Genomic DNA, 26,887 nt, shown 5'->3' with positions numbered 1-26,887 from the left:
GATCCATATCCCTAGCCCTTTTTATTTATTTATTTTATTTTGAGACAGGATTTTGCTAAGTTGTTCAGGGCCTCACTAAGCTGCTGAGGCTGGCTTTGAACTCTGGATCCTCCTGCCTCAGCCTCCTGAGCCAATGGGATTACAGGCGTGCAGCACAGCACCCAGCTATTATTTATTTTAAGCTGCCCAAGTACGTAGCATTCATTGTCACACATGATCAGCTATCAGTACCATATTAGTCGAATTATATAATCATGAAGTTTTTCAATTTCCAATGTAAAATAAAAAGTCACTCTTCTAGTAAATAGAATCTAGTTGAAACTCTTTGCTGCATTAAGATCATCTGTATTGAGATATTAGGTGATGAAACTTTCAAACCGCTTTACTTCTGTTCATTGTTTTTGCTTCTGTTTGCAGTTCTGGGAATTGCCAGTGCAGAGTGGGTGTCACCGGCCCTACATGTAACCAATGCCGAGATGGATATTATGGCTTTAGTAAGAGTGGCTGCTTGCCCTGTCAGTGCAATAATCGATCTGCCAGTTGTGATTCTCTCACAGGTACATATTTTCCTTAATTTTGTAATGTAATTATTCCATTTTTAAAATTTTGAAATCTTTCAGTGTATCTTGATTCTTTCCAATGGTTAATAAGGTCTTTTCTAAATAGGATGTAATAGGTCACAGCAAATCAAACTCACTCATAACTTCTTGGAGAGAATACATAAATTTTAGAAATCATATTGATTGGAAAGCTATGGAAGTAAGAAAAACTACATGAACCAAATTTTCAGAAAGAGTAGAACACTTTAAAATGCTTCCTAAATAAGCTGATCACCAGATACTCTGTGAAAATCCAGTGTAAATGAATCAACCACAAGGTGCTATGATACCGAATAAAGAGGTGGACAAGCCTAGGATTTCAGTGTAATTTATTGGAGACTTATTGACAGAAACATAGTCAAGGTGGCAGCAAGACCGGTGGATCCCTGAAAATTGGGTCAGAGGATAGAATCTTACACAGTAGTCAATACAAAAGTAACTTCATCTAAGCTGAAATGTGCTTGGTTTATCTTAAGCTAACATCAAAGATATCAGGCATATTCCTGGTGCTGATAGCACCAGGGTTCAGTTGTAAAACTTCCCAAACTCCTCTAATGGTTTTGTATATCTGTAATGTGCTAGGATAGCATGTGAGGAAACTGGCTACAGGAGCAGTCATGGCAGTTATGACTCAAGGTGGCTGCAGTCAGATAAGGCTGGATCCCTGCACTAAGAATTTTCTTTTTAGGGAACATGTGTTGATTCTGGGTATAGACTAGGAAGGAGGTTTGATTTAAGCAAAGGCTTTCTTCTTGAGGAAGGTTACAAGAAGAATGTTAGGCAATCATTTGGGGCCTATACGATGGTTGGAAACTAGAGGGACCCTACACAAAAGGCCAGTTTTCCCATAGAACGTTAGCTGTGCAGGAGATGGAAGGCTGGGCTGTAAAGGTAGAAAGATATGTCAGTTTTATGCTAAGGAGACAAAGTCCTTTTAGAAGCTAGGCATGGTGGTATATACCTGTAATCCCAGCTACTGGGAAGACTGAGGCAGGAGGATTGCAATTACAATATACGACCATCTCTTTCTTGCCAGTACTAAACCTTTTAGGACTGAGGAGATGAAGGCCTGCTAGGTTCTCAATCAAAAGGGCCATGACAAAGACATAGTGATGAACCAGAGGTGAACTGACTCATACTAAAATTGCAATCCATTTTCAACCCATTTTAATTTCTTATTGAATTATGGTGATCCTTTCCTTATATATGCCTACCAGAGGAAAGAAGGACCTTCTGATTCTTTTATACCATGTTTGGCATCTGACAAAAAAATACTAGAGAACAGTAGGAAAATGTGACTAATAATAAAGATAAAATATAAAGAGGAACCATAAATAATCCAGATTTAGACTTAGCATACAGAAACTTTAAAATAATTAAAATTAATATATTAGGAAAATATAGAGGACAAATCAGACAAAGTAGGTGAAAAGAAGTAAGATTTCAATTCAACATTGCACTCTATAAAAAAATCAAATGGACAGTCTGGAACTGAAAAATATAATGTTTGAAATCAATCACTCATTGCATGGGTTTAATGCAGATTATACACAGTGAAGACAGATTTATAGGCCCAAATTCAGTGCAATTAAAAATGCCCAAACTGAGGTATTTAGAGAAAATACAATGAAAAGAATAAAGCAGGAAAGACATGTGGGACACAGCCAAAAGGTCTAACAAAGTAGTGGGAGACACAGAAATGGAGGAAAGAGATGTTGGGTCGAAGCAGAATCTGAAGAGATGACTAAGAATTTTCCAAACAGATGAAAGATATCAACACACAGGTTCAGAAAGCTCAGCAAACCCTACATAGTATATAAAAAAGAAAACTATATTTAGGCAAACTTAGTCACTGTTAAAAACTAAAGACAATTAACTTCTGATTTTTAGTTTTCTTAGGAGTAAGGATTAGAGGCACTTCCTTAAAAATCTTTTTGCTACCAACAAAAAATCAGGGCATGAAAATCTGACAAGTACTACAAGTATTTTGATGAGAACAGAGTAGCAGAATGTTTGAAATTGAAAGTACCATAGAAAAATCTGTGTTGAAAACTCATTCTGAATTCTAATCCTGTACTTTCCAGTGAAGCATATGTAGGGAAGTTGATTTGGAAGAAATTGTGCTATTTTTTTTTTCTTTTTATGTGATATTGCCAGTAATGTCTTGTGCTGTTCTTTTTCTTTTCTGTGTGATCCAGGCACACTGGCTTCTATTTCTAAAGCAATCTATGTTCCCTTGTCCCAAGGTTCTCATACATGAGCTTTCCTCTGCCTAGAATGGTCTTTCTGATCTGCCTCCACCTGGGCCCCCTTTCCTTATTAAGTCACAATCTTCCTTCCGGTTTTCAATGAAAGGTCACTTCATTAGAAAACATTTCCTGATGCTCCCTGCTAAATTAAAACTTCCCTATTATATGTTTTCATATGCTCTTGTTCTTTATTTTCTTAGCACTTATCATAATTTTTAGTCACGTATTTACTATTTGTGGTTATGAGTTACATATGGATTGTTCACTGCATTGTTAAGTTCCATGAGAACAATATTAGTTTTGTTCACCATTCTATATACAATCTCTAGCATGGATCTTGACACAGTTAAGTACTCACTGAATGTTTGTTGAATAAATGAACAAGTATAAAAACCTACACAGGAAAAGATGAGATTCAATATTGGGTAACAATAGGAATGCTTCATCAATCTTGGATATTTAGGATTGCTCCCTAGGTATTTGACAGTAGCAGAAAGCAATGTGCATTGCTGGTTTTCACTTTTATTTGTCCTTGCAGCAATGAGGCAACTTTCTTTACTGTTAAGTAAATGCCAACCTGTGCTTGCTCTGAAAATAATTGAAGGCACAAGAAATCCTTTTCATGGTTGATTTCTAAAAGCAGCTTGTAATGAGAGAAATAAATGGCTTCCCTTTTTGGAAATATAATGAAAGAGAAATCCAACATGAAGGAGCGCAAATACTTGCTCTAAAACTGCAAGCTTTGTATGAGATGAGTCTTTCCTTTTATCTCAAATTGGATTTTTTTTTTTTTAACAGTGCTGTGATATAACTGCCCTCTGGTGGCCACTTTCTATGTTTCCTAGTCCTTATCCCACCCCACCCTCACCACTTCACATTGAAATGGATATCCAAGTGCTTTCTGTCGTAAAATATATTGGGAAACATTATGGGAAACAATTTGACAGTAGATATCAGAAGCCTTAAGAAATACATCTTTGATCTAGCAATTCTGCTTCCAGTAATCTATTTTGAGAATTATCTTCCTTATAGATTGTTGTGAAGATGAAATGCAATACATTTGTACGGCCCTAATAGAGAGCTGACTTATCATAAGCAACCAATAAACAGTAACTTCTATTATGTTATCATTAAAATATTATCAAGAATGATATATAGCCAATTTGAAAATAATTTGTTATTCCAGCTTCTTTCTGCTAAAAGTACTTTAAGTTATAAATGTTAATCTGAGCACTTTTTCATCCCAGAGATCCTGGTATTTGAAGCTTTTATTATTATTGGTTCAAAGCACTTTTTATTTATTTTTCTTATACTTTCTTCCTTGAACTCTGAGATTTTTGTAAGTGTGCCATTTAATTTTGAAATAATTGACATGTGGGAGTGGGGTTCTAAATATCTTAAGGTGATTGATTTCTAATGTAATAAATCATGTAGGAAACACCATCTGCATGATTTCAAATTAAAACAAAGTAATGGGAATGCTTTTTCTATTGATTGTATTGATTACATACATGTCAAAACTAATCACATTGCATACTTGAAATATGTGCATTTTGTTGTACTTCAATTTTACCCCAATAAAGCTACGGAAAAAGAAAAGAGTGATATGTAGCAACATGAGAAAGTGAAGGAAGCAGGTTATAAAATGACATGTACTATATAATTAGACTATTTAAAAAACAAACCCAAAATCTCTAAATAAAGAAAAATTTGAAGGAAAATATTCAAAATCTTAATGAGATTTCTTTGGTGATTTTTTTTTTTCTATTCCATGTTTTTCTGGGTTTTCTTTATTGGGCATATTTTCCTTAAAGTGAGGTGGGATAGGGTCTATAACTTTTTAACCTAGAACTTTATGTTTACATAGTACCCTTATTTTAAAGTGCCTTCATGTACTCATAGTGTCCCGTGTGAGTAATGACTTGGGCAGCTTAACTGAGCCAACTGTCTCGTCCTCTTCCACAATGTTCTTTACTTCAGACTATCATACTTTCCTTGTTCCCTTTTAATGTACCTAGCTTTTCCTTTGCAATCAGCTCTGCTAGATCTTCTTCTAAACACTAGTGCCTCAGAGCTTGACAAGTTTGTCCTTCCTTTGTACTTTCCTTCTAATGATATTCAGTTCCCTGAATTTAATTTAAATTAGAGATGTGATTCTGATAGATTTACATTTCTCCCTTGATCCCCACACTCAAATATCTAACAGGCTACTTCACTTGAATGTTTTAATTGGCATTTTAAACCTAACACATCCAAAATAACTGTTTTAGTTACCCTGAAAGCTAAGCCTGCTCTTCATCTTAGTAACTGGTATCATCCACTCCGTTGCTCAGTTCCGAAACCTAGGAGTCATGTTTGATTACTCTCTTTCCTATTGCAAATATCCATTCTATCAGCGAGTTTTGTAAGCTTCAGAATATACTGAGTCCTTTTGCTGTTCTTGACCTTTGTTCTGTCATTCTCCGCCAAGCTACTACCATCTCTTTGAACTACATTGGCGTTCTCATGTCTAGCCTTTCTGCCTCCTGTTTCCCTGTCCCTCCACCCCTAGTTGCCCATGGCCTATATGTAACTAGAATGATCTTCTTAAAATGTAAAATGAGGTCACAACATTCCCATGCCTAAGCCTTCTAATGGCCTCCCATCCGTTTTGGAATAAAATTCAAACTTCTTTCATGGCCTACTTGATTTTATATTTTTTGGCCCCTTCCTCTTTCTGACCTTATCTTCTGTTACACTCTTATTCATTTACTTAGGCCATTCTGGCCTGCTTTTGGTTTGACAGGTTGAAGTTTGCCTTCTGTCCTGTAGAGAGAATCAGACATTTCTTCCTATAACAAAGTGCATTGCTGAATTTCTGACAGGCTTATGTATAAACCAGAAAATGGTAAAATGAAGAAAGAAATAAGGAAAAGGTTTTTTTTTTTTTTTTTTTTTTTTTTTTATAGGTGACAATTTATGTTTTCAAAGGTTTGTCCTTAAATTTAGTTGGAAAAGAGCCCTATATTCCTTTCTTTGAAATTATTTTCTTGGTTACCCCTACCAAATTTTTGAGATGCTTAGCTAAGGAATGTGAAATCACTTCAGGAAACATTCATTATTACTCCTCATTCTTATTTTCCTCCTTCTCCCCCCTTCTCCTCCCTCCTCCTTCCTCCTCTTCCCCCTCCCCCTCCCTTTCTTTAACCAGCCTTTGACCATCTTTCAGCAAAGAAAATGTGCATTTTAAGTCAGTATCATTACACGGAGGGGTGGGTTCCACTCAGAGCATAATGAACAACATTAAACTTCAGCAAATTTTTATTTCATTTATCATAAAAGAAAGATCCTCAAAGTTTAGATTTATAGGACACTTAGTCTCTTTAGTAGTTTAGCAGTTCAGTTTTCTTAATTAATAGATGACGAAAGTGAGACATAAAGAGAAAACATTGTATCTGTGGAACAGTCTTCCACCCTTTGAATGATTAACATTACATTAAATCATTAGCCAAAGAATTATCCCATTTTACAGATAAGAAGAGTGTAACTCAGAAGCTGTTTGTTTCAGGTCATGTAGCTGGTGAGAGCTGCATATTGTATTTCTTATGCTATATTGTCTCTGGGAGGAGTTATAAGCTATTTTAAAAAGCTACAATGGAGCTACAGAGAAGCTGTTATTTTTAAATCTATAACTTTATGTTCATATTATAAAAGCAATTTACATTCTTAGTTCCTACTACATGTGGATTTTAAAGGTTAGGATCTTTGTTTTTATTATGAAAAATAATCACCTTCAACTTTCTACATGAAATGTTTTTGAGTTCTTGCAACATTTACTGTGCGTATCTGATATATTTGTGATGCATTAGTTTTGTAATGAGAAAAAAATCAAGATAATAAAAATAAAAGTGGGGCTGGGGTTGTAGCTCAGTGGTAGAGTGCTTGCCTGGCACATGTGAGGCACTGGGTTTGAACCTCAGCACCACATAAAAAATAAATAAATAAATAAAATAAAGGCATTGTGTCCATCTACACTAAAAAAAAAAATTTAAAACCAAATAAATAAAAATAAAAGTGACACATGTATATGAGACAATTTGAAAATCAGAGATGGGAAAACCGCTGAAAGGACAGTTGTCCCTCACAACTGTTATGAATGTTCTGGTGTACTGATGTCTGGTATGTCTTTAATTAATTTTCTTTCTCCATATCTGTATCCAAGTGCATGATATGTTTAAAACAAGCAAAATGTGATGGATATTTAAGAATTGATGAGTTTTACTCTTGTATTTGCTTTCATTTTTACTTTTAGGATATTTGTGTAGGGCTTTTGTTTTGGTTGCTTGGTTTTTGTTTTGTTTTTTTACTGACTTCTTATTACAGGATATGGCATAAAACAAATTAAATTTTTCTGGAAAAATTTTGAAGTAAAAGTAAATGTAAGTAAATGACTTAAGATAGTCTAATTATATTGCAACAGTTTCAAAAGCTTGTGGCCTTACTAGAATAGTAAGGCACCAAAATAATAAGCATGTATGCCCTGTAGCTTTGTAGGAACAAAATATTAAAAGTATAAATATATTACCATTTTTAAATAAGGGTGGCAACATGGCCTTTTCTTGTTATAGCATACACAAAGAACTTATTATTGGATCATATTTTATCCCAAATGTCCAAATTTTGTTATAGAGCTATTTAATTCTTTTTTAAAATATATTTTTAGTTGCATATGGACACAATGCCTTTACTTTATTTTTATGTGGTTCTGAGGATCGAACTCAGTGCCTCACATGTGCTAGGCAAGCGCTCTACCACTGAGCCACAACTCCAGCACCAGAGCTGCTTAACTCTTTTGAGGTATTTTTATATTAAAGTTTAGTACTTTATCAAGGTTTTTTTCTCTTAAAAATTTTTTTCCATTGAACATTTATAGAGGGAGATCAGGTAGACATATTTTGCATATAATGCAGTTTTTGGCTTTTATAAGCTGCATAACACTTTGACATTTAAGATTTTTTCTTTTTAAAATTTTTTTTCAGTTGTTAGTGGACCTTTATTTTATTTACTTATATGCAGTGCTGAGAATTGAACATTTTAGCATTTTGCTTCATATTTACACACACACACACACACATATTCAAAATAGGAGATTTCAAAAAAAGTTGGAGCCTTCTTTGTTTTCCTCCTTCATCCCATTTTTCTCCCTCCCTTGGCAGAAACAAGCACAGCATAAAATTGTGCATATTGCTTTACCTCTTTCTGTATACCCTTTAAAGTTTTGCCATATAGGCTTAGTTATTACTTAGTGTGGTTTTTAAATTTTTTGAAATAAGTATTCTCCTTCTTTATGTATTATTATACAATTTTCTTTTAAAATCAGTGTTGTTTTTAAGATGTTTATATGTTCATACATATAGGTGTAGTTCACTTATTTAACTACAGCATCCAAACTATGAAAATGCCATCTTATCTATTCATCTATTAATTGATATTTAGATTGTTTTTATTTTTCTTTGTACATACATAGCTGGCCTGCTTTTAGTATGTATTTGTCAATTGACCAACAAGGGAATATTGTGACTCTAATCATGTACCCATTCTTTCCTTCTGGGGCACACTGAACTTAAAGACATGGCTAGAACAGAAATAATATGGTTAATTCTTACAGTCTTTTTGTTGCAGGCATGATTTTTAAAAGTTCCTGTTCAGAGTAAATCTTTAATTCTTAATAATAATTTGTTTCTTTTAGGTGCTTGTTTAAACTGCCAGGAAAACAGCAAAGGGGTTCACTGTGAAGAATGCAAAGAAGGATTTTATCAGAGTCTCGATGCCACTAAAGAATGTCTTCGCTGCCCTTGTTCAGCAGTGACATCTACAGGCATTTGTACTATAAGTAAGTCTTCATTTCAGGGGGAAACCCTTCCCCAAATCCTTCATCAATAATTATTAATTGCATTGAAAAAGTCTGAATGTTATAGGTGAAAGGAACTTATAAAAGCAGCAAATTTTTCCTTTTGAGGAATTTACAATCTAATCCAAATACATATGTGAAATGATACTTAAAATATCTAAAAACCACCACAATTAGTTAATGCAGGAACTACAAAACTGAGCACGTTTTACTCACTCTTTCAATGTTACACTCACTAAGTAGTTCTTCCAAGGTACTTAATAATGTTGGCTGATTGTGTTTATGCAATTATCTTTTTAAAAAAATTTTTTTTAGTTGTAGATGGACACAGTGTCTTTATTTTATTTATTTTTGTGGTGCTGAAGATCGAACCCAGTGTCCCACCCATGTGAGGCAGGCACTCTACCACTGAGCCACAATCCAACCCATATACAGTTATCTTTCAAACACAGTTAACACACATATATTCCTGGTGTATTAGTTATCAGTTGCTTCATAACCAATTACCCTAAGATTTAGTGCTTTAAAACAATAAATATTTCTTATTTCCTATATTTTCTGTTACAAGTTTGGGAGCAGCTTAGCTGGATAGTCCTGGTTAGGTTCTTCCTTCCCTTCTTCTCTTCTATCCTTTCTTTTAAAATCACAGCTTTATTGAGATGTAATTCATATCTATACAATTTATTTAACATGTAAAGTTGAGTGTTTTTTAATGTATGTTCACAATGTTGTGCAACCATCATCACAGTCAGATTGGAACATTGTCATCACCTCTTCCCATCAAAAATCTCAAAAAGCAAAAACAAACAATTCTATAACTATTAGCAATCATTCCCATTTCCTCCAGCCTTTGGCAACCATTAACCTATTTTCCTTCTCTGTGGATTTGCCTGTTCTGAGCAGTTTATATAAATGGAATCATACAATATATGGCCTTTTGTATCTGGCTTCTTTTACATAGCATATTTTCAAAGTTCATTCATGTTGCAACATATACTGGCACTTCATTCCTTTTGGTTGACAAATAATATGCCATTCTATGAATATACATCATACTTATCCATTCATCAGTTGATGGACATGTGGATTGTTTCTGTTTTCTATCCATTACAAATAATACTGTTGTAAACATTTGTGTTCATGTTTTTGTGTACACTAGTGTCCATTTCTCTTGGGAATATAACCAGGAGTGGAAGTGCTGGATCATATAGTAGCTTATCTTTGTTTAACTCTGTGAGGAACTGTCAGATTATTTTCCAAAGCGAGTACACTATTTTACATTCTCATTTTCCCCAATATTGTATGAAAGTTCTAAGTTCTCCACCACCTCATTGAAACTTGATTTTGTCTTTTATGATTGTAGCCATCCTAGCAGATGTGAAGTGGTATTGCATTTTGGCTTTAACTTGCACTTTTCTTATGACTAAGTGCTTACTGACCATTTGCATATTTTCTTTCTTTCTTTTTTTTTTATTCTGCAAGAGTACTATTTATTAGAAATATTAGGATATGTATCTTTTTTATGCTTCCAAAGAGGAATTTTAAGAAAAATCTATTTTACTATTATATACAGAGTTTTTAATTATTAGGAAAATCTTCTATTCATGAACACCAGTGATTATATCAACACTATATAGTGCATGATAAAGAGGGAATTTTCAAATGATTTAAAATCTTTTTTAAAAATTTTTAATTTATTTTTATTCTAAACAAATGCGATTCATGTTGTTTCTGTTTGTACATGAAGTAAAGGCATACCATTTGTGTAATCACACATCTACATAGGGTAATGGTGTTTCATTCATTCTGTTATCTTTTCCTTCCCCCCCGACCCCCACCCCTCTTTTCCCTCTATACAGTCCCTCCTTCCTCCATTCCTGCCCCCCTCCCACCCCCCATTATGTGTCATCATCCGCTTATCAGTGAGACCATTCGTCCTTTGGTTTTTTGAGATTGGCTTATCTCACTTAGCATGATATTCTCCAATTTCATCCATTTGCCTGCAAATGCCATAATTTTATTATTCTTTATAGCTGAGTAATATTCATTCATAGATAGATAGATAGATAGATAGATAGATAGATAGATAGATAGATAGATAGATATCACAGTTTCTTTATCCATTCATCAATCGAAGGACATCTAGGTTGGCTCCACAATCTGGCTATTGTGAATTGAGCAGCTATGAACATTGATGTGGCTATATCTCTGTAGTATGCCAATTTTAAATCCTTTGGGTATGGGCCAAGGAGTGGGATAGCTGGGTCAACTGGTGGATCCATTCCAAGCTTTCTGAGGAATCTCCATACTGCTTTCCAGAGTGGCTGCACTAATTTGCAACCCCACCAGCAATGTATGAGTGTACCTTTTTCCCCACATCCTCGCCAACACCTATTGTTGCTTGTATTCTTGATAATCGCCATTCTAATTGGGGTGAAATGGAATCTTAGGGTAGTTTTGATTTGCATTTCTCTTATTTCTAGAGCTGTTGAACATTTTTTCATATATCTGTTGATTGCTTGTAGATCTTCTTCTGTGAAGTGTGTGTTCATTTTCTTAGCCCATTTGTTGATTGGATTATTTGTATTCTTGGTGTAGAGTTTTCTGAGTTCTTTATATATTCTAGAAATTAGTGATTTATCTGAAGTATGAGTGGCAAAGATTTTCTCCTACTCTGTAGGTTCTCTCTTCACGTTGCTAATAGTTTCCTTTGTTGAGAGAAAGCTTTTCAGTTTGAATTTATCCCAGTTATTGATTCTTGCTTTTATTTCTTGTGTTAAGGAAGTCTGATCCTAAGGTGACATGTCAAAGATTTGGACCTACTTTTTCTTCTATAAGATGAAGAGTCTCTGGTCTGATTCCGAGGTCCTTGATCCATTTTGAGTTGGGTTTTGTGCAGGGTGAGAGATAGGGGTTGTTTCATTCTGCTGCATATGGATTTCCAGTTTTCCCAGCACCATTTGTTGAAGAGGCTATCTTTTCTCCATTGCATGTTTTTGGCACCTTTGTCTAGTATGAGAAAATTGTATTTTTTTGGATTTGTGTCCATGTCCTCTATTCTGTACCATTGATCTACCTGTCTATTTTGGTACCAATACCATGCCATTTTTGTTACTATTGCTGTGTAGTATAGTTGAAGTTCTGGTATTGCGATGCCCCCTGTTTGACTCTTCCCGCTAAGGATTGCTTTAGCTATTCTGGGTTTCTTATTCTTCCAGATGAATTTCATGATTGCTTGCTCTATTTCTGTAAGGTACATCATTGGGATTTTAATTGGAATTGCATTGAATCTGTATAGCACTTTTGGTAGTATGACCATTTTGACAATATTAATTCTGCCTATCCAAGAACATGGGAGATCTTTCCATCTTCTAATGTCTTCCTCAATTTCTTTCTTCAGTGTTTTGTAGTTTTCATTGTAGAGATCTTTTACCTCTTTGGTTAGATTGATTCCCAATATTTTATTTTGTTTAAGGCTATTGCAAATGGAGTTGTTTTCCTCATTTCCCTTTCAGATGTTTCGTCGCTTGTGTATTAAAATGCTTTAGATTAATGTGTGTTGATTTTATAGCCTGCTATTTTGCTGAATTCATTGATGAGGTCTAGAAATTTTCTGGAGGAGTTTTTTGGGTCCTCTAAATATAAAATCATGTCATAAGCAAATAGTGACAGTTTAAGTTCTTCTTTTCCTATTCGTATCCCTTTAATTTCTTTAGTTTGTCTAATTGCTCTGGCTAGAGTTTCGAGGACAATGTTGAATAGAAGTGGTGAAAGAGGACATCCCTGTCTTGTTCCAGTTTTTAAAGGGATGCATATTTTCTTTAGAGAAATGTCTATTTAGATCTTTTGTTCATGTTAAAATTGGATCATTTATCTTTCTGTCATTGAGTTGAAAGAGTTCTAGATACAGGTCCCTTATCAGATATGGTTTGTAGGGGCTGATGACAGCTCAGGGGAAGAGTACTTGTCTAGCATGCGCAGGGCCCTCGGTTTGATCACCAGCACTAAAAAAATAAAAATAAAAGTAAAAAGGATGTATGATTTGTAGATATTTTGTTTTATCCTATGGCTTAATTTTTTGCTTACTTGATGATATTCTTTTTTTTTTAATCTATAAAAGTTAGCTTTATATGTGTATGCCAAATTTAACAAAAACTTCACTTTACAGAGTTAGGTCTTCTTGACCTTCAACATAATTATGACATTACTTTGAAGGACAAAAACACAGAATAATATACCTTCTGATACACTTCAGTGTGATGAAGAAAGCCTGAGACCCATACCAAAATTAGGTCCATATTTTAAAGTTGCATGCAATCAAGCCAGGATAATAAATTGAGGAACCAATCTATGTAATCACAGTCACTTTTTCCTAATGTATTTAAGTAGCTTTGCACTGGCTCTGACAGATCTGGGACTTCATTCATTAGTGAGCCATCAGTTCTTGGGCTGTACTAGTTTCTACTCTTCAGATTGTCCTCATCATTTGTGGTAACCTGAGGCAGAACTACCTATGTTAATGTGAAGAAATATGTCAGCTTTGTCGCCCCTCACAGTTGGAAGATCTATCCAGTGATGAGAGAGGCATGTTCAAGTCACCCAGTATTCTTGTGTTGTGGCCTATTTGAATCTTGAAATTGAGAAGAATTTGTTTGGTGTACGTAGATGCTCCATTGTTTGGGGCATATGTTTTTATAATTGCTATGTCTTATTGGTGTATGATTCCCTTAAGCTGTTTGATATGTCCTTCTTTATCTCTTCTGACTAACTTTTGTTTGAAGTCCACTTTGTCTGATATGAGGATGGAAACTCCTGCTCGTTTATATAGTCCATGTGAGTTATATGATTTTTCCCAACCTTTCACCTTCAATCTGTGGATATCTTTTGCTAGGAAGTGAGTTTCTTGAGGACAGTATATTGTTGGGTCTTTTTTTTTTTTTTTTTTTAATCCAATCTGCCAGTCTATGTCTTTTGATGAGTTTAGGCCATTAACATTCAGGGTTATTATTGAGATATGATTTGTGTTCCTAGCCATTTAAAAAAATTTGTTTTTAGTTGTAGATGGATATAATACCTTTTTATTTTATTTATCCATTCTTATGTGGTGCTGAGGATTGAACCCAGTGCCTCACACAAGCTAGGCAAGTCCTCTACCATCGAGCCACAACCCCAGCCCTTGTTTTTTTTTTGGTACTGGGGATCGAACTCAAGCACTCTACCAGCTGAGCTATCCTGAGCTATCTCCCCAGCCCCCTTGTTTTGTTTTTAACTTGATTTAGTTTCTCCTTTGATTGACCTTTCCTTTAGCGTAGTTCTTCCCTTTGCTGGTTTTCACTGTTTTTTTTTTTTTTTTTTTTTTAAGTTTCCTCCTCATGGAATATTTTGCTGAGAAGGTTCTGTAGTGCAGGCTTTCTAGTTGTGAATTCTCTTAACTTTTGTTTATCATGGAAGGTTTTTATTTCATCTTCAAATCTGAAGCTTAATTTTGCTGGAGATAAAATTCTTGTTTGGCATCCATTTTCTTTCAGAGCTTAATATGTGTTATTCCAGGACCTCCTGGCATCGAGGGTCTGAGTTGAGAAATCAGTTAAGATCCAAATTGGTTTCTCCCTATATATAATTTGATTTTTTTCTCTATCAACCTTTAAAATTCTATCATTATTCTGTATGTTAGTCATTCTCATTATAATGTGCCTTGGTGTGGGTCTGTGGTAATTTTGTACACTTGGGGTCCTATAAGTCTCTTGTACTTGATTTTCCATTTCATTCTTAAGATTTGGGAAGTTTTCTGATATTATGTCATTGAAAAGATTGTACATTCCTTTGGTTTGTATCTCCATGCCTTCGTCTATTCCAATAAATCTTAAATTTGTTCTCTTTATGTTGTCCCATATTTCTTGGAAGTTCTGTTAATGGTTTCTTACCATCTTCTCTGTATGGTCAACTTTATTTTCAAAAGTATATATTTTGTCTTTATTGCCTGAGGTTCTGTCTTCCAAGTGGTCTATTCTGTTGGTGATACTTTACATTGATTTTTTAATTTGGTTTATTGTTTCCTTCATTTTGAGGATTTCTGCTTGATTCCCTTTTATAATCTCTGCCACTTTATTGAAGTGATCTTTCACTTCCTTTATTTTCTTTCCGATACCATCCTTTATTTTGAAGATCAATCTAACTATGTATTTTCTAAACTCCATCTCTGACATTTCTTCTTCTGTGTTGTCTGTGGATTCTATTGTTGGAACATCTTGGTTTGTTTCAGGCACTTTGTTCCCCTGTTGGTGTGTCTTCTCATCTAGCAATATGGAGCTGAGACAGTACAGATTCTACCCTGTAGTCCTTTAGTATCCCTGAAGGCTTCCAGTACCTCACCTTTAAAGGGAAGACCATTATTAACAGTACGCAATGCAAATGATATACCACCTTAAACCAAATGGCTCCTATTAAGGCATTTACAGTTTTGTCACAACATATAGAAATGAAATGTTCAATTATTGTCTACAATATAAACAGTAAGTTTGCTAAAAGGGTTTACAATTTCAAATGATGGACAATGAAGGAACAAAAGTAGTGTAAGATGTGATGTTTATGAGGGAAAGGGAGAGAAGATCGAGGTAAAAATTTATAGTAAGAGTGAGGAAGGAATTAATAAAGGATGGCTGTTAGTATGACAGAAGTGAGAAAGAGAATCTAGGGGGACAGGTGAGAGAAAAAATGTGTACAGATTTTTTTTTTTTTTAAGTAAACGTATAGGTATACACAACAAAACTGTCATATACTATTCAGACATCCATTACTCAATAAATTGAAGCATGAAAAGTATTTGGATTCAAAGATGGTAAAGGTATGAGACAGAGGGCAAATAAATAAAGGCAGAAAGTCTCAATGGAAAATTGAATGGTTGCTTCCCTTGGGTTTCAGAAAAGTTCTCTACTTCCCTTCTCCACTGATAGGTGGGGTTGTCTGAAGTTTGATGCTAGCTCCAGGCCAGTGGGTGCCGGACTGGTTGGGTGGGTGAGCCAATAGCAAGATGCCCTCACACCGTCTTACAGTCTTCCCACCCATTGTAACTAGCCCCTTCCATCCCTGCACATCTCACGACTCACTGAGCTGGAGGGAGCCCAGTTTTCTACAGTTTCTTCAACCTGTGTTCTCCCCTGGGGAACTGTCCCTAGTCTCTGGCTTTCCACAGGCTTGCCAGACAAAGACTGACCCACACAAACCCAGCTGCAATCTTATCGACCTCGGCTTCAGCTTCCCCAGACCCTATCTTGCTACAGTTCCAAGATCTCAATGCCCTTTCAACTTGCAGAGCCACTAGGCGTGTGCTCACACATAGCAACTCTGTAAAGAGGCAGCCAGATGGCAGCCACTACCACACCAAGCAGAAGGACCTCAGGTGCAACAGACCTGCAGGTATCCTCATATATCTCCAAGCCCGGAGATATATTAGTCTGGATGAGTCCCCAGACCAAGGTGGCCAGGCCCCAAGATGGCAGCAGCTGTGTGGCAAACCTGCAGGTCCTGGCTGTTGTCCCAAAATGGCAGCAGCTACATGCAACCAAACTGGCAGGTACTGTGACAATGGACTTCCAGGGCCACTGTAGGCAGCAGGCGATCTGCTGGCAGTCTGCAGGCTAATGGCAGACAATTGGAAGGTGGATGTTGGGCAATGGACCATGGATAGGTGAAAGGTGGACAATGGGCAGGTAAGAGGCAGGCAAATGGGCAAATGGTAGGCTGTAGTCAGTAGGCAATCTGCACTCAAAAAGTAGGCGATATGCTGGCAGACAGCAGATGATTGCGGTAAACGGTAAACAGCAGGAGATTGATGAGCAGCAAAGACTGCCTCAAAGAGAAACAGAATTTCCTCTGCTTGAATACTGAGTTACGGAGTGACAAGGAATGCAGCCTCCCTCTAGTCTGCTATCTTGGATCCCCCCTTGATGATATTCTTTTCAGCACAAAAGTTTTTAATTCCAACAAAATTTAATTTATTCAACTTTTTCTGTCATTGTTTATGTTGGCCTGAGATTTCTCATGAATATAATCAATATGTTTTCCAGGGCTTAACTGGGACTATAGAATCAGCTTTTCAGTTGGTTTACTCATGTAGCTTGCTAGAGGCAAAAGTCTTCTATTATTCACTACATGGACCTCTTTGTAGAGTTACTAAATGTCCTTACAACATGGCAGTTGTCTTCTCCAAGAGTGAGTGATCCAAGAGAGAACAAGATGGAAGCTGCCATGCATTTTGTTATTTAACCTCTGAAACTATAGAGATTGGTTTCACGTGTCTGTCAAGTGTGGGAGGGTACTGCACACGAGTGTGGATTAGAGGTTGGGGGCATTAGCTGCCATTTTGAAAATTGGTTGCCATACCTGGTAAAGGAACACATTTACTCCTGTTTTCATAGAAAGGTTGTGTAGATACTTTCACTTATTCCAAAAATAGTAATTGAGCACCTGGTACATGCTTGTCATCGTATTAGACAAGAGATACAAAGATCTAAAAAATAAAATATGGTTCTTGTTCTAAAGGACTCTGCAATCTAGTAGAGAGGCAAGCACATAGATATAGCATTAAAAGTAGCAAATGTATTTATAGAATATATTATGACACAAAAGGAAGGGTATTCCATTGTACATGGGAATGAATATTAGGAAATTTTTCATAAAAGAGACACTTGTAGTAACATACCTTATAAATTATCATTATGTATGTAAGTATATGTTAACCATTTAGAATAAATTAGGACTATTGTAGAGATAGAAATATGAAAATATAGTGCATTTGCACCTAAATCTGCATCCATCATATCAAACAGTGGTTATCTTATTTTTATAAGCATATTGATGTGTTACAGGTGACAAGAATTTAAGATTTTAGAACTTTATAGGAATTATAAATAAGAACTTAAGGTGTATTGGTCCTTGGCTCATCTAGAGTAACTTTCCTTTTGAACACAGGATTTTGCTTATGATAATTTCTTTATAAATGATTGTTGAATAGCTGACTGAATTTACTTTCTATGGAAAGATGATGCCTTACAAAACCAATTTGCTTGAAATTCTTTGTTCCTTTTCCAGGTGCTATAAGTTCCATAAGGACAGAGATCATGTCTATATTTTTAATCACTTTATCTTCATTCCTAGTGTTTAGTTAATGTTAATAATTCATGTTGAATGACTAGAAAGGGACATAGCCATAACTCAGGGCAGAGAGTAGTCAGATGTACCAAACTAGATTTAGTGAGAGTTTAGAGGGAAGAGGATAACTTCCTATTTGGAGCAGAGAAAAATTTTCATGAAGCAAGTTAACATTTGAACTTGGCCTTGAAGAGTGAGCATTGGGACATCTAGAAATGTATTTATGTAGAGGTGAGTGGGAAATCAAAGCAAAAGACTGAATAGGGACATGACCAGTCCAATTTGACTTGCATGTATGTGTACCAGAACATATATACACTATAGACTAAAGGTAGCAACTACCCAGCCAATTCAGATAGTTTCATGCTTTCAGAACTCACTTTTTCTAGTGGAGAAACTAACATACAAACAAATGCCATGCAGTATTATGGGGAAGATCCTAGAGAATGTAAAGTGTCCCACAGTAAAAGAGACCCCATTAGTAAGCAGTGACAGTAATCTCGGTGAGAAACAATGAAGGCCTAAACTAAGATCCTTACTGTGGATGTGGAGAGAGATATATGTAGTTTGGAAAGATTTTGATGAGGCATTATTGATATGAATTAATAACGGCTTGAAGGATGGGGGAGGATAAATAAGGAAAGATGATATATGTTGGTACCATTTGCTGAACATGGGAAGAGAACAGGACTCAGGCAGTGAAGATGTCAAGGACAATCATTTATATTAAGTTTGAAACGTTTGTGGATCCAGCCATACAAGTTAGTATGCTGTTTGGAATTTTAGACAGAGGATTGGACTATAGATAGACATTTTGGAATTGTCGATTGTGTGAGTGGAAGAGCTCACTTAGAAGAATGAACAGGCTGAGAATCGAAGGAGACCAAAAATAGAAGTCTGAGAATATACGAGAATTTAAGGAGGGAAGAGATGGAGGACGTTTTCATTAAAGCAATAATTTATCCAATTTGCCATGTCTAAAAAAGGAAGGAATAAAAAAATTAAAGAAAAACAAAACAAAACAAAACTGGGAGTGTTAATCCATCACAATTGTCTGGACTCCTGACTTAAAGATTTTTTTTCACCTCCTGCTTTTACCTGAATAGGTTCTTAGGAGAGTCCCATCATTCCTACATTAAGCTGGAAAATTGGTAAATAAGGTTTAGATTGTCAGGTTGATTCCACTTATCTTTTAACATTGAAAAGAGATAGTAAGGATCCAGGTGCTGTGGCCGCAGGCCTGTAATTCCAGCGGCTTGGGGCGCTGAGATAGGAGGATCATGAGTTCAAAGCAAGCCTCAGCAAAAGCAAGGGAATAAGCAACTCAGTGAGACCTTGTCTCTAAATAAAATACAAAATAGGGCTAGGGATGTGACTTAGTGGTCAAGTGGCCCCGAGTTCAATCCCTGATACCAAAAAAAAAAAAAAAAACAAAAAAAAAAAAAAAAGGGGAGAAAGAGAGAGAGAGAGAGAGAGAGAGAGAGAGAGAGAGAGAGAGAAAGGAGGGTTTTATAAATATATTTGAGGACTAATAGTTATTTTTAATTGTAGCTTAACATTTTATTAAATTAATTTGATGTTCTCTCTCTTTTAGAATCAAACGAATTGGGACCTAAGTGTGTCCAGTGTAAAGATGGTTACACAGGCCTGAACTGCAATACGTGTGAAAATGGCTATTACAATTCTGACAGCATTTGTACACCGTGTCAGTGTCATGGTCATGTGGACCCAGATAAAACTCCAAAGATTTGCAAGCCCGAGAGTGGTGAATGCATCAACTGCCTGCATAACACCACTGGGTTTTGGTGTGAGAACTGCCTAGAAGGTTATGTTCGAGACCTCGAGAGAAACTGCATCAAGAAAGGTAAAACCTAAGATTGTATGTTTACTGTCTAAAAATTTCAGAACAGCCACCTTTAGCTTTGTAAAACCTTCCAATCTCACCAGAGGAATTTTCGGAAATAGATTTTGATAGATATTTGCCTAAAGAGGTTTCCTTCCCTTCCTGCTTCTCTCCTGATATTCCAAAGTCAACACCAGAAATTTGAGAACCAAGACAAAGTCATTGCGACAGTAAGACCAAGTGTTCTCACATTTTCCCTTCATCTATTTTTATTTTCATGTTAATACTTTAAAAATCCTATCATTTCTTTTATCCTTTCCTTCCTTTATTCTTATCACTTTCAGTGATCATCAAAGGTCTTTCAAGTAGGGTCCTATCATTTGGTTAGACGTTCCAGCTGAGAAACTAGAGTTTATTTCAACATCTGTCCTAACTTTGGGCTTAAGTTGTTCCATGTGTGATGGGAGAAATAGTATTAATATGTCTTTTGATTCTTTTTTAAAGAAGTTATTCACATGGCAGAATGTTTCTTATAGGGAATTTCAGTAAAGATTTAGAAAAAGTTAATGACTATAAATTCATGGGGATATTTGGAGATTATTAGGGCACAAAGCAATTAGACCATGTTCTATAAACCACTATGATCTTCTAACAGATAACAGATGCTGAATACTAGGTTGACATGCATTTGGTCTGTGGCAGGTGCAAACCTTCTGCCATTTTCCTGATAGCCTTATACTTTTGTGATCAAGGCTAAAGGACTCAAATTTAACCCTATCACTAGAGACCTTGTCCCTCAATTCACTTTTCCATTTGGGAGGCAGACTTTGTTCATATCTTATCCATACCAAGGAATAACTCATCAGTGGATAGGATTTTATTAGTTATTAAGTAATAAAAACTTTGCCCCTTTTAGACAAATTGATCTGTTGACTTGTAATGAATAATAATAATAATAATAATAATAATTTTATTGTATCTGGTGCCAAGCACTGTAAGCATTAACTGTGATAGTGCTGTATAGGGCACTATCTCATTTAATTCTGCCCAAGAATTCTGTAAAGTAGACATTATTACTCCCATTTAACAGATGAGAAACTGAGGTTTAAAAAGATTGACCTATCAGGCTGGGGTTGTAGCTCAGGGGTAGAGTGCTGGCCTACTAGGCACAAGTCCTGGGTTCAACCCCAGCACCATAAAAAGTAAAAGAAAGAAAGAAAAAGAAAAGAAAAAAGATTGACTTATTTATAGCAACATTATTCTATTTGAGTTCAAAGCCTTTGGTCCTTCTACTGAGCTATGCTGTCACTAGTACAAAGTGTAGTACCTTAATTATAAAATAGCTATGGTCTACACAAAATAAGAATTACCACACCTGAAATTAAAGGAAGGCTGTTTTCTCTCCTGGACAACATCAAATTGGAACACTTAAATTATGTTTTTCAGGTGTACCTAAAGGAAATTTTTGTTTGAGGAAATTTTACCTTTATGAAATATCATCAGACATGTTGGACTTACACTTCAAATGATTGCCATCTATCTCTGTCACTTTTAACCACCTAATTTAGAACCCAGGAGTGGCATATTTACTGCCTTTGCAGGAATTTATGATTCTATCCACAAGTGAAGAAGGATGGAAAACTCCAACATTGGAATTTTCCCAAAGATTTTAATAGAGATATTATACATATTGGAGATCAGCCAGGGATGTAATAAGCTAGCTTTCCAGACCCTGATTCTTATCACTGTATTTCTTTAAAAATTATTTTAAACTTACATTACCTTAGAGCAAAGTACCATATCAACATCCCACATCAACTTCCACTCCCATGTGTATTTCTTTTATTGTTTCTCGAAACTAGATAATTTTGTCTTTTACATTTCATTCTCTGTTTTTTATTTTCAGAAGTTATTGTTCCAACACCTGAAGGTTCTACCATTTTGGTTTCCAATGCCTCTTTGACCACATCAGTGCCCACCCCTGTTATAAATAGTACATTTACCCCCACAACCCTGCAGACTATCTTTTCAGTAAGCTCTTCTGAAAATAGCACTTCAGCTTTAGCTGATGTATCATGGACCCAATTTAACATCATCATTTTGACAGTCATCATCATTGTGGTGGTGCTGCTAATGGGATTTGTTGGGGCTGTATATATGTACCGTGAGTATCAAAACCGGAAACTCAATGCCCCCTTTTGGACCATCGAGCTGAAAGAAGATAATATCAGTTTTAGCAGCTACCATGACAGCATTCCCAATGCAGATGTGTCGGGACTGTTGGAAGATGATGGCAATGAAGTGGCTCCCAATGGGCAGCTGACACTGACGACACCCATGCATAACTACAAAGCCTAAGGAGCTAGAAGTATCCTCCTGGATTGTTAAACCGCAGTGCTTACTAAAACAGCATCAGCCCCTGAGCCAGACAAAGCCTGGGTAGAGTTTGCTGAGAAAGCAAAGGCAAATAGTGCATCTGAAATTTGCAGGTACAAATCTGTAATGTGCTTAGCCTATCTACTGCTTTTAATATTGCCATGAAGATCTGAAGCATTCAGTAATTAAGGACCTGAAGTAAAGTATATTTTTGTACCAAACCACATGGGAGTATGGAAAGGCTGAACCCCATAGTGCAGCCCAAATCCTCTTTGACCTCCTGATAGACTGTTGGGGAAGTGTTCGCCTTACCAGCGGTAGCAGGATGATGGTTGTGAAAGGGGAAAGGACTGCTAGAAGACTTCATTTCCATTCCTGAAACACATTTTTTTAAAGGAGGGCCAGGGATTATATTAATTTTACTATTCTAAAAGACATCATTGAGGAAAAGATGGTGTCTAGGCTGTATCACAATATACAGTCTTGGTTGTTTCTAGAATAAGGGCAGGAAAGTCCCAAGAAGATCTTTAGAAGGGCTTGATTGTTCCTCCCAGGATTCTTGCTCAATGAAGAGATTAAAGCACAGGATAAGCTTCTAATGGTAGAGAACAGAGGGCAGCATTGGGGCAGCAGGAAGCTGATGGTCCTCCTCAGGGGCTCAGTGTAAATGAGAAATTGTCTAAAAATAAGGAATATTCCTGCCTCTAGAGAAATAAGGTGTACATAGTTAATGTAGTATATCTGGTCAACATTGTATTTGTATCTATTTGTAAAAAAATCCATGTCATATTTTATCATCTAGAATTTATTTGTACAGCAGTAAATGGCACTGTAAAAAGAAAATATGGGGATTGGTTAAAATACTGTAAAATAGATGGCAATATTGCTAGAGCTGGGACTCTGGTGAGCATCAGTCATTTTTAGTCCCTCTTCGGACACTGTTGAAATTTATAAGAGGTTGAATGTTTCTAATCTTTCTTTCCTTTCTCAACCGAAAAGTAGAGTTAAATGCTCTTTGACCTACTCTAGACTCAAGCAATAGATTCTGAGTCAATGATTGTTAAGCTGGACACAGGCTGCATTCTCCAAGACACTCGCCTAATTGGATACTAGCCGTTCTATATGTTTTACATACATTAATACAAAACATTCTCATTGAAACACTTTTCCTGAATGTAAAAGTTAGTCTTCCAAAGGATAAAAGTTTTTGATTTCCAAAAGAAAAGCCATCATATCGCTTGGGATCCCTAGTTTTTATGCCTGTGAACTATTTATATCCTCCCTTCAAAAATAAGGAAAAACACACACACACACAAACCTCCTACATTTAAACATAGCCCATCACTCATTGCCATGAGGTGTGTTCCCTCCCTTTGCAGTGCTGTAGCTCTTCCATACCTTGCTCTCTGGGTAGAGGGTAGCTCTGTAGTTTAGTGTTTGTTTGTTTGTTTCTCCCAGAGGGCAACTACTATTGCTCTCATCTATTATGATATTGACAGATTGTGGATTGAGCAAGCTAAGGAAGGTGACCAGAAGTCAAATACAGATGTTTGTCAGGAGGAACAGCAAACTACGAGTTAGAAAAAAGGGAAGATTTCTTAGACCTAGGAAATCCAAGTTGACCCCTTTGCCTAACTTCCTGAGAAAAAACCTAGAATTTGTTACCTTTAATAGGAGATCCCTACAATATTGTCAGGGTTTGGAGGTAATGTTCTAGAGGGTATGTAGGAATAGAATCTGCTTCTGGTAACCTGAGGATATTCTGCATATTTGACCATTGCTCACAAGAGTAGACATTATATTATATAAAAGTTATTTAATACTTCTATTGATCTTTGTAGTTTGCAAAGCACTTTTTCCATGTGTGTGCCCTTTGTTCCTACCATAGCCCCCTGAGAAAGTAATCATTCTACCATGTTTAGATGAGGAGACTGAGGCACAGAAGGGCTGAATGTCTTATTCAAGGCTTCTCAATGTGTGTCATTATTAGGGTTGGAATGAAGACTCCCAACTCTGAAGCACATGTTCTTTCAACTGTACATTGATGCAGAAATTGCCTAGCCATGGTCACAAGAAGGCTGGGAGGAAGGGTCCTATTTGTGGATGTTTCTAATTTTTTGTCATTACCAGGTACAATGCAGGGCCATAGATCTATGAAGGAATCTGTGGAAAGAACACAGGAAGATTACTATATGAAGCCTGCATTAGTGATAAGAAAACAAAATTGCCAGTTTCTGCTTTATTAAGGTGACCTACTCCCTCCAAGCAGGGAGGGGGAAGTTTGCTTTCCTTAGCAGTTGCTGCGTAAGTATAGATAGAGGTTGTGTCCTGAAATTCTAAGGAATTATGTTAAGTAGCATACCTACTTCCTTACTGCCTTTCTCCCTGATACCCCACCTCCTGCCTAAAGAAGTCAGAATTGAGGCTGGTGAGAAATATACATATGTTAAACAGAAGTTAATCCAATAAAGAAAGAAAGAGTGTTGGAGTCTAAGAGCCAAAGCTAACTAGTTAGGATTCTAGCCATGTATAGATTCCTTGAAACAGACCTTAAAAGATATTGCAAAACAATTGAATCACAATTTTATCTTTAAATACTTGTTAGCAGCTCCTAGATCATGTTCTTAGTTTTTCACACACAAAAAAAATTAAGGCCTTAATATGCATTTTAAATAATTTTCTTTAGTGACTCTGCATTTTTGCTTGTGGAAATAATTTTGTTCCAAAATGTAAATCAATCATGAGTTGATTTACCCATGAAATCAGACTAGGAAATTGGTAAGAAATGATGCACTACACACTGTTCATCCTCTAAAGGCATCCACATGAACTCTGGCATCCAGCAGTAGGATCCCATCATCCTTTCGAAGCCTAACAGAACAAAAATTCTAGGGATTAGAAATGTGTTATTTTTTTTCAACAAGATAATATCAATGTTGAAATGACTGATACTATTAATTGATATTTTATCTTCATTAATTAATTTTAGTAAGCCCTTATGCATTTCTGATAGTTAGATACCTTAGGTAGTATTGTTAACTATGTCTTCATTCTCCCTTATTTCCCCCTCCCTCCACTCTGCCTCCCAGGACTTTCTCATTAATCGAATTTCTTCAACTACAGGGAAAGAGTGATAATAAAAAAACACTGTTGTTTATACTAAGGCCCCATGGACCAAGTGTTTAACTTTTCCCAATGATATCTGAATTTTAAAGCAATAAGAACAGAGCAGATATATGGAATGGAAGGAGAGTTTTGGACAGGGATTGTATAAGTCTCAAATTATATGGCTACTCACCATCTCTAATACTCCCAGGATAATTGACCATCAATGAAGTACTCAGTGACCTCCTACTTGATTTTGGTCAGCTGAGTGCCTTCAAAATACTTAGCCCTTCTTGTGCTATTGTGGAAACAGAGGGCTAAAGCAACAGTACTTATTTTTAGAAGATTTAATTGGAACAGGGTTATTAGATCATTGGTCCTACACTTTTTGGTAAATATAACACCACCTGTAATTAGTATCTCCTGGTTCTCATATTTTGGGTTATGTGGTTAGCAGTTGAATTTCTACATCTCAAGGAAAGTTCTCTGACAAAATGTTCAGAGAAGTTAGAGCTAAAAAGTCTTCCTGGCCTCATCCACAAAGAACCTCTGGTCTCTTTTGATCTTGACAGTAAGGAGTTTGAGAGCTAAAATGGGTTTGGTGTGTGCTGGGGAGTCATGAAAGTTTAACATATCTTTGTCTCCAGCCCTGAGCCAGTGACTATGCCAAGGGGAAAAGCAGGAAGAACACACTGACTCATCTGAAGAAGTCAAACAGTAACAAATGGACTAAAGGTTACGGACCATAAAACATCAGGGGTTGAATGATGCTTTTTCCAAAGCAATGGGGAATCTTTCTTTCTTGTTATTTATACATACGCGATAACTGCAGCAGCAGGCCTAGGATGTGAGCCCAGGGCCTCAGATTCAGGTTAGTCCAAAAGCTAAATGATTTTAAGTCAAGTTTTAATGCTAGGCACAAGCACTCTATAATGAATTAAATTTTAGCCCAAAAATTAGGGAATGTTCCTGAAACACTGAACTTATATTTATGTCACTACAATTCTATCTAACACAAATTTTAAAAACATGTCTCACTCATGTGCTGTACTAGGCTTCATGATGCATTTCTAAATTTGTGTATGATTTGAATATATGAAAGAATTTATACAAGAGTGTTATTTAAAATTATTAATAAATGTATATAATTTGTACCTATTGTAGATTTGTTGTTCTACTTTTTTATGTGGTCAAAGTTGATACAAGTCTGTATGGTTAAGATCATTTAAAGAATGTTTTCCACTTGGGGAAAAGTACCACATGAAGATTCCCTTTTTCCAAATAAACAAACACCTGAGAAGAAAATATATATTAATATACTCTTATTTGTACTTTTTCTCCCCTATTAAATCCATTGGTATTTCCATGAAAATTTTTTTGAGAAACCTTATTGTCTTTGGATTTTTTTTCACATCTGTAAGGAAGTTCCTTTCTTTGGTAGAAATCTAAACATAAACCATGGTCTTTGTGGTCATTAGTTAAACCATACTGAGACTACTCCTTTTTATTATTTTAAGGTACCCTTGAAGGTCTTCTATTCTGAGAGTTAAACAATGATTAATGGCATGCCATCTAGATATCTAAAGGTGCTTTCTGGTGTGTGTTGGAGTAGGGTACTGGAGATTAAGCCCAGGAGCCTTCTACCACAGAGCTACATCCCCAACCCTTTTTTATT

General features: G+C 36.0%; 1 protein-coding gene across 1 annotated transcript in view; it reads left to right on the top strand.

Moving 5' to 3' along the window:
- Positions 1-26,375, top strand: part of MEGF9 (multiple EGF like domains 9) — an 89,488-nt gene extending 63,113 nt beyond the window's left edge. Inside the window, exons 3-6 of the mRNA XM_079112475.1 lie at positions 418-557; positions 8,577-8,720; positions 19,483-19,752; positions 21,638-26,375. Coding sequence (XP_078968601.1) covers positions 418-557; positions 8,577-8,720; positions 19,483-19,752; positions 21,638-22,089 — 1,006 coding nt within the window. The 3' untranslated portion in view covers positions 22,090-26,375. The remainder of the gene's footprint in view (positions 1-417; positions 558-8,576; positions 8,721-19,482; positions 19,753-21,637) is intronic.
- The last annotated feature ends 512 nt before the right edge of the window (positions 26,376-26,887 follow it).

This window comes from Sciurus vulgaris (genome assembly GCF_902686455.1).
Source record: "Sciurus vulgaris genome assembly, chromosome: 15".
Lineage (NCBI taxonomy): Eukaryota > Metazoa > Chordata > Mammalia > Rodentia > Sciuridae > Sciurus > Sciurus vulgaris.
This window is presented reverse-complemented; position numbering and strand designations above follow the sequence as displayed.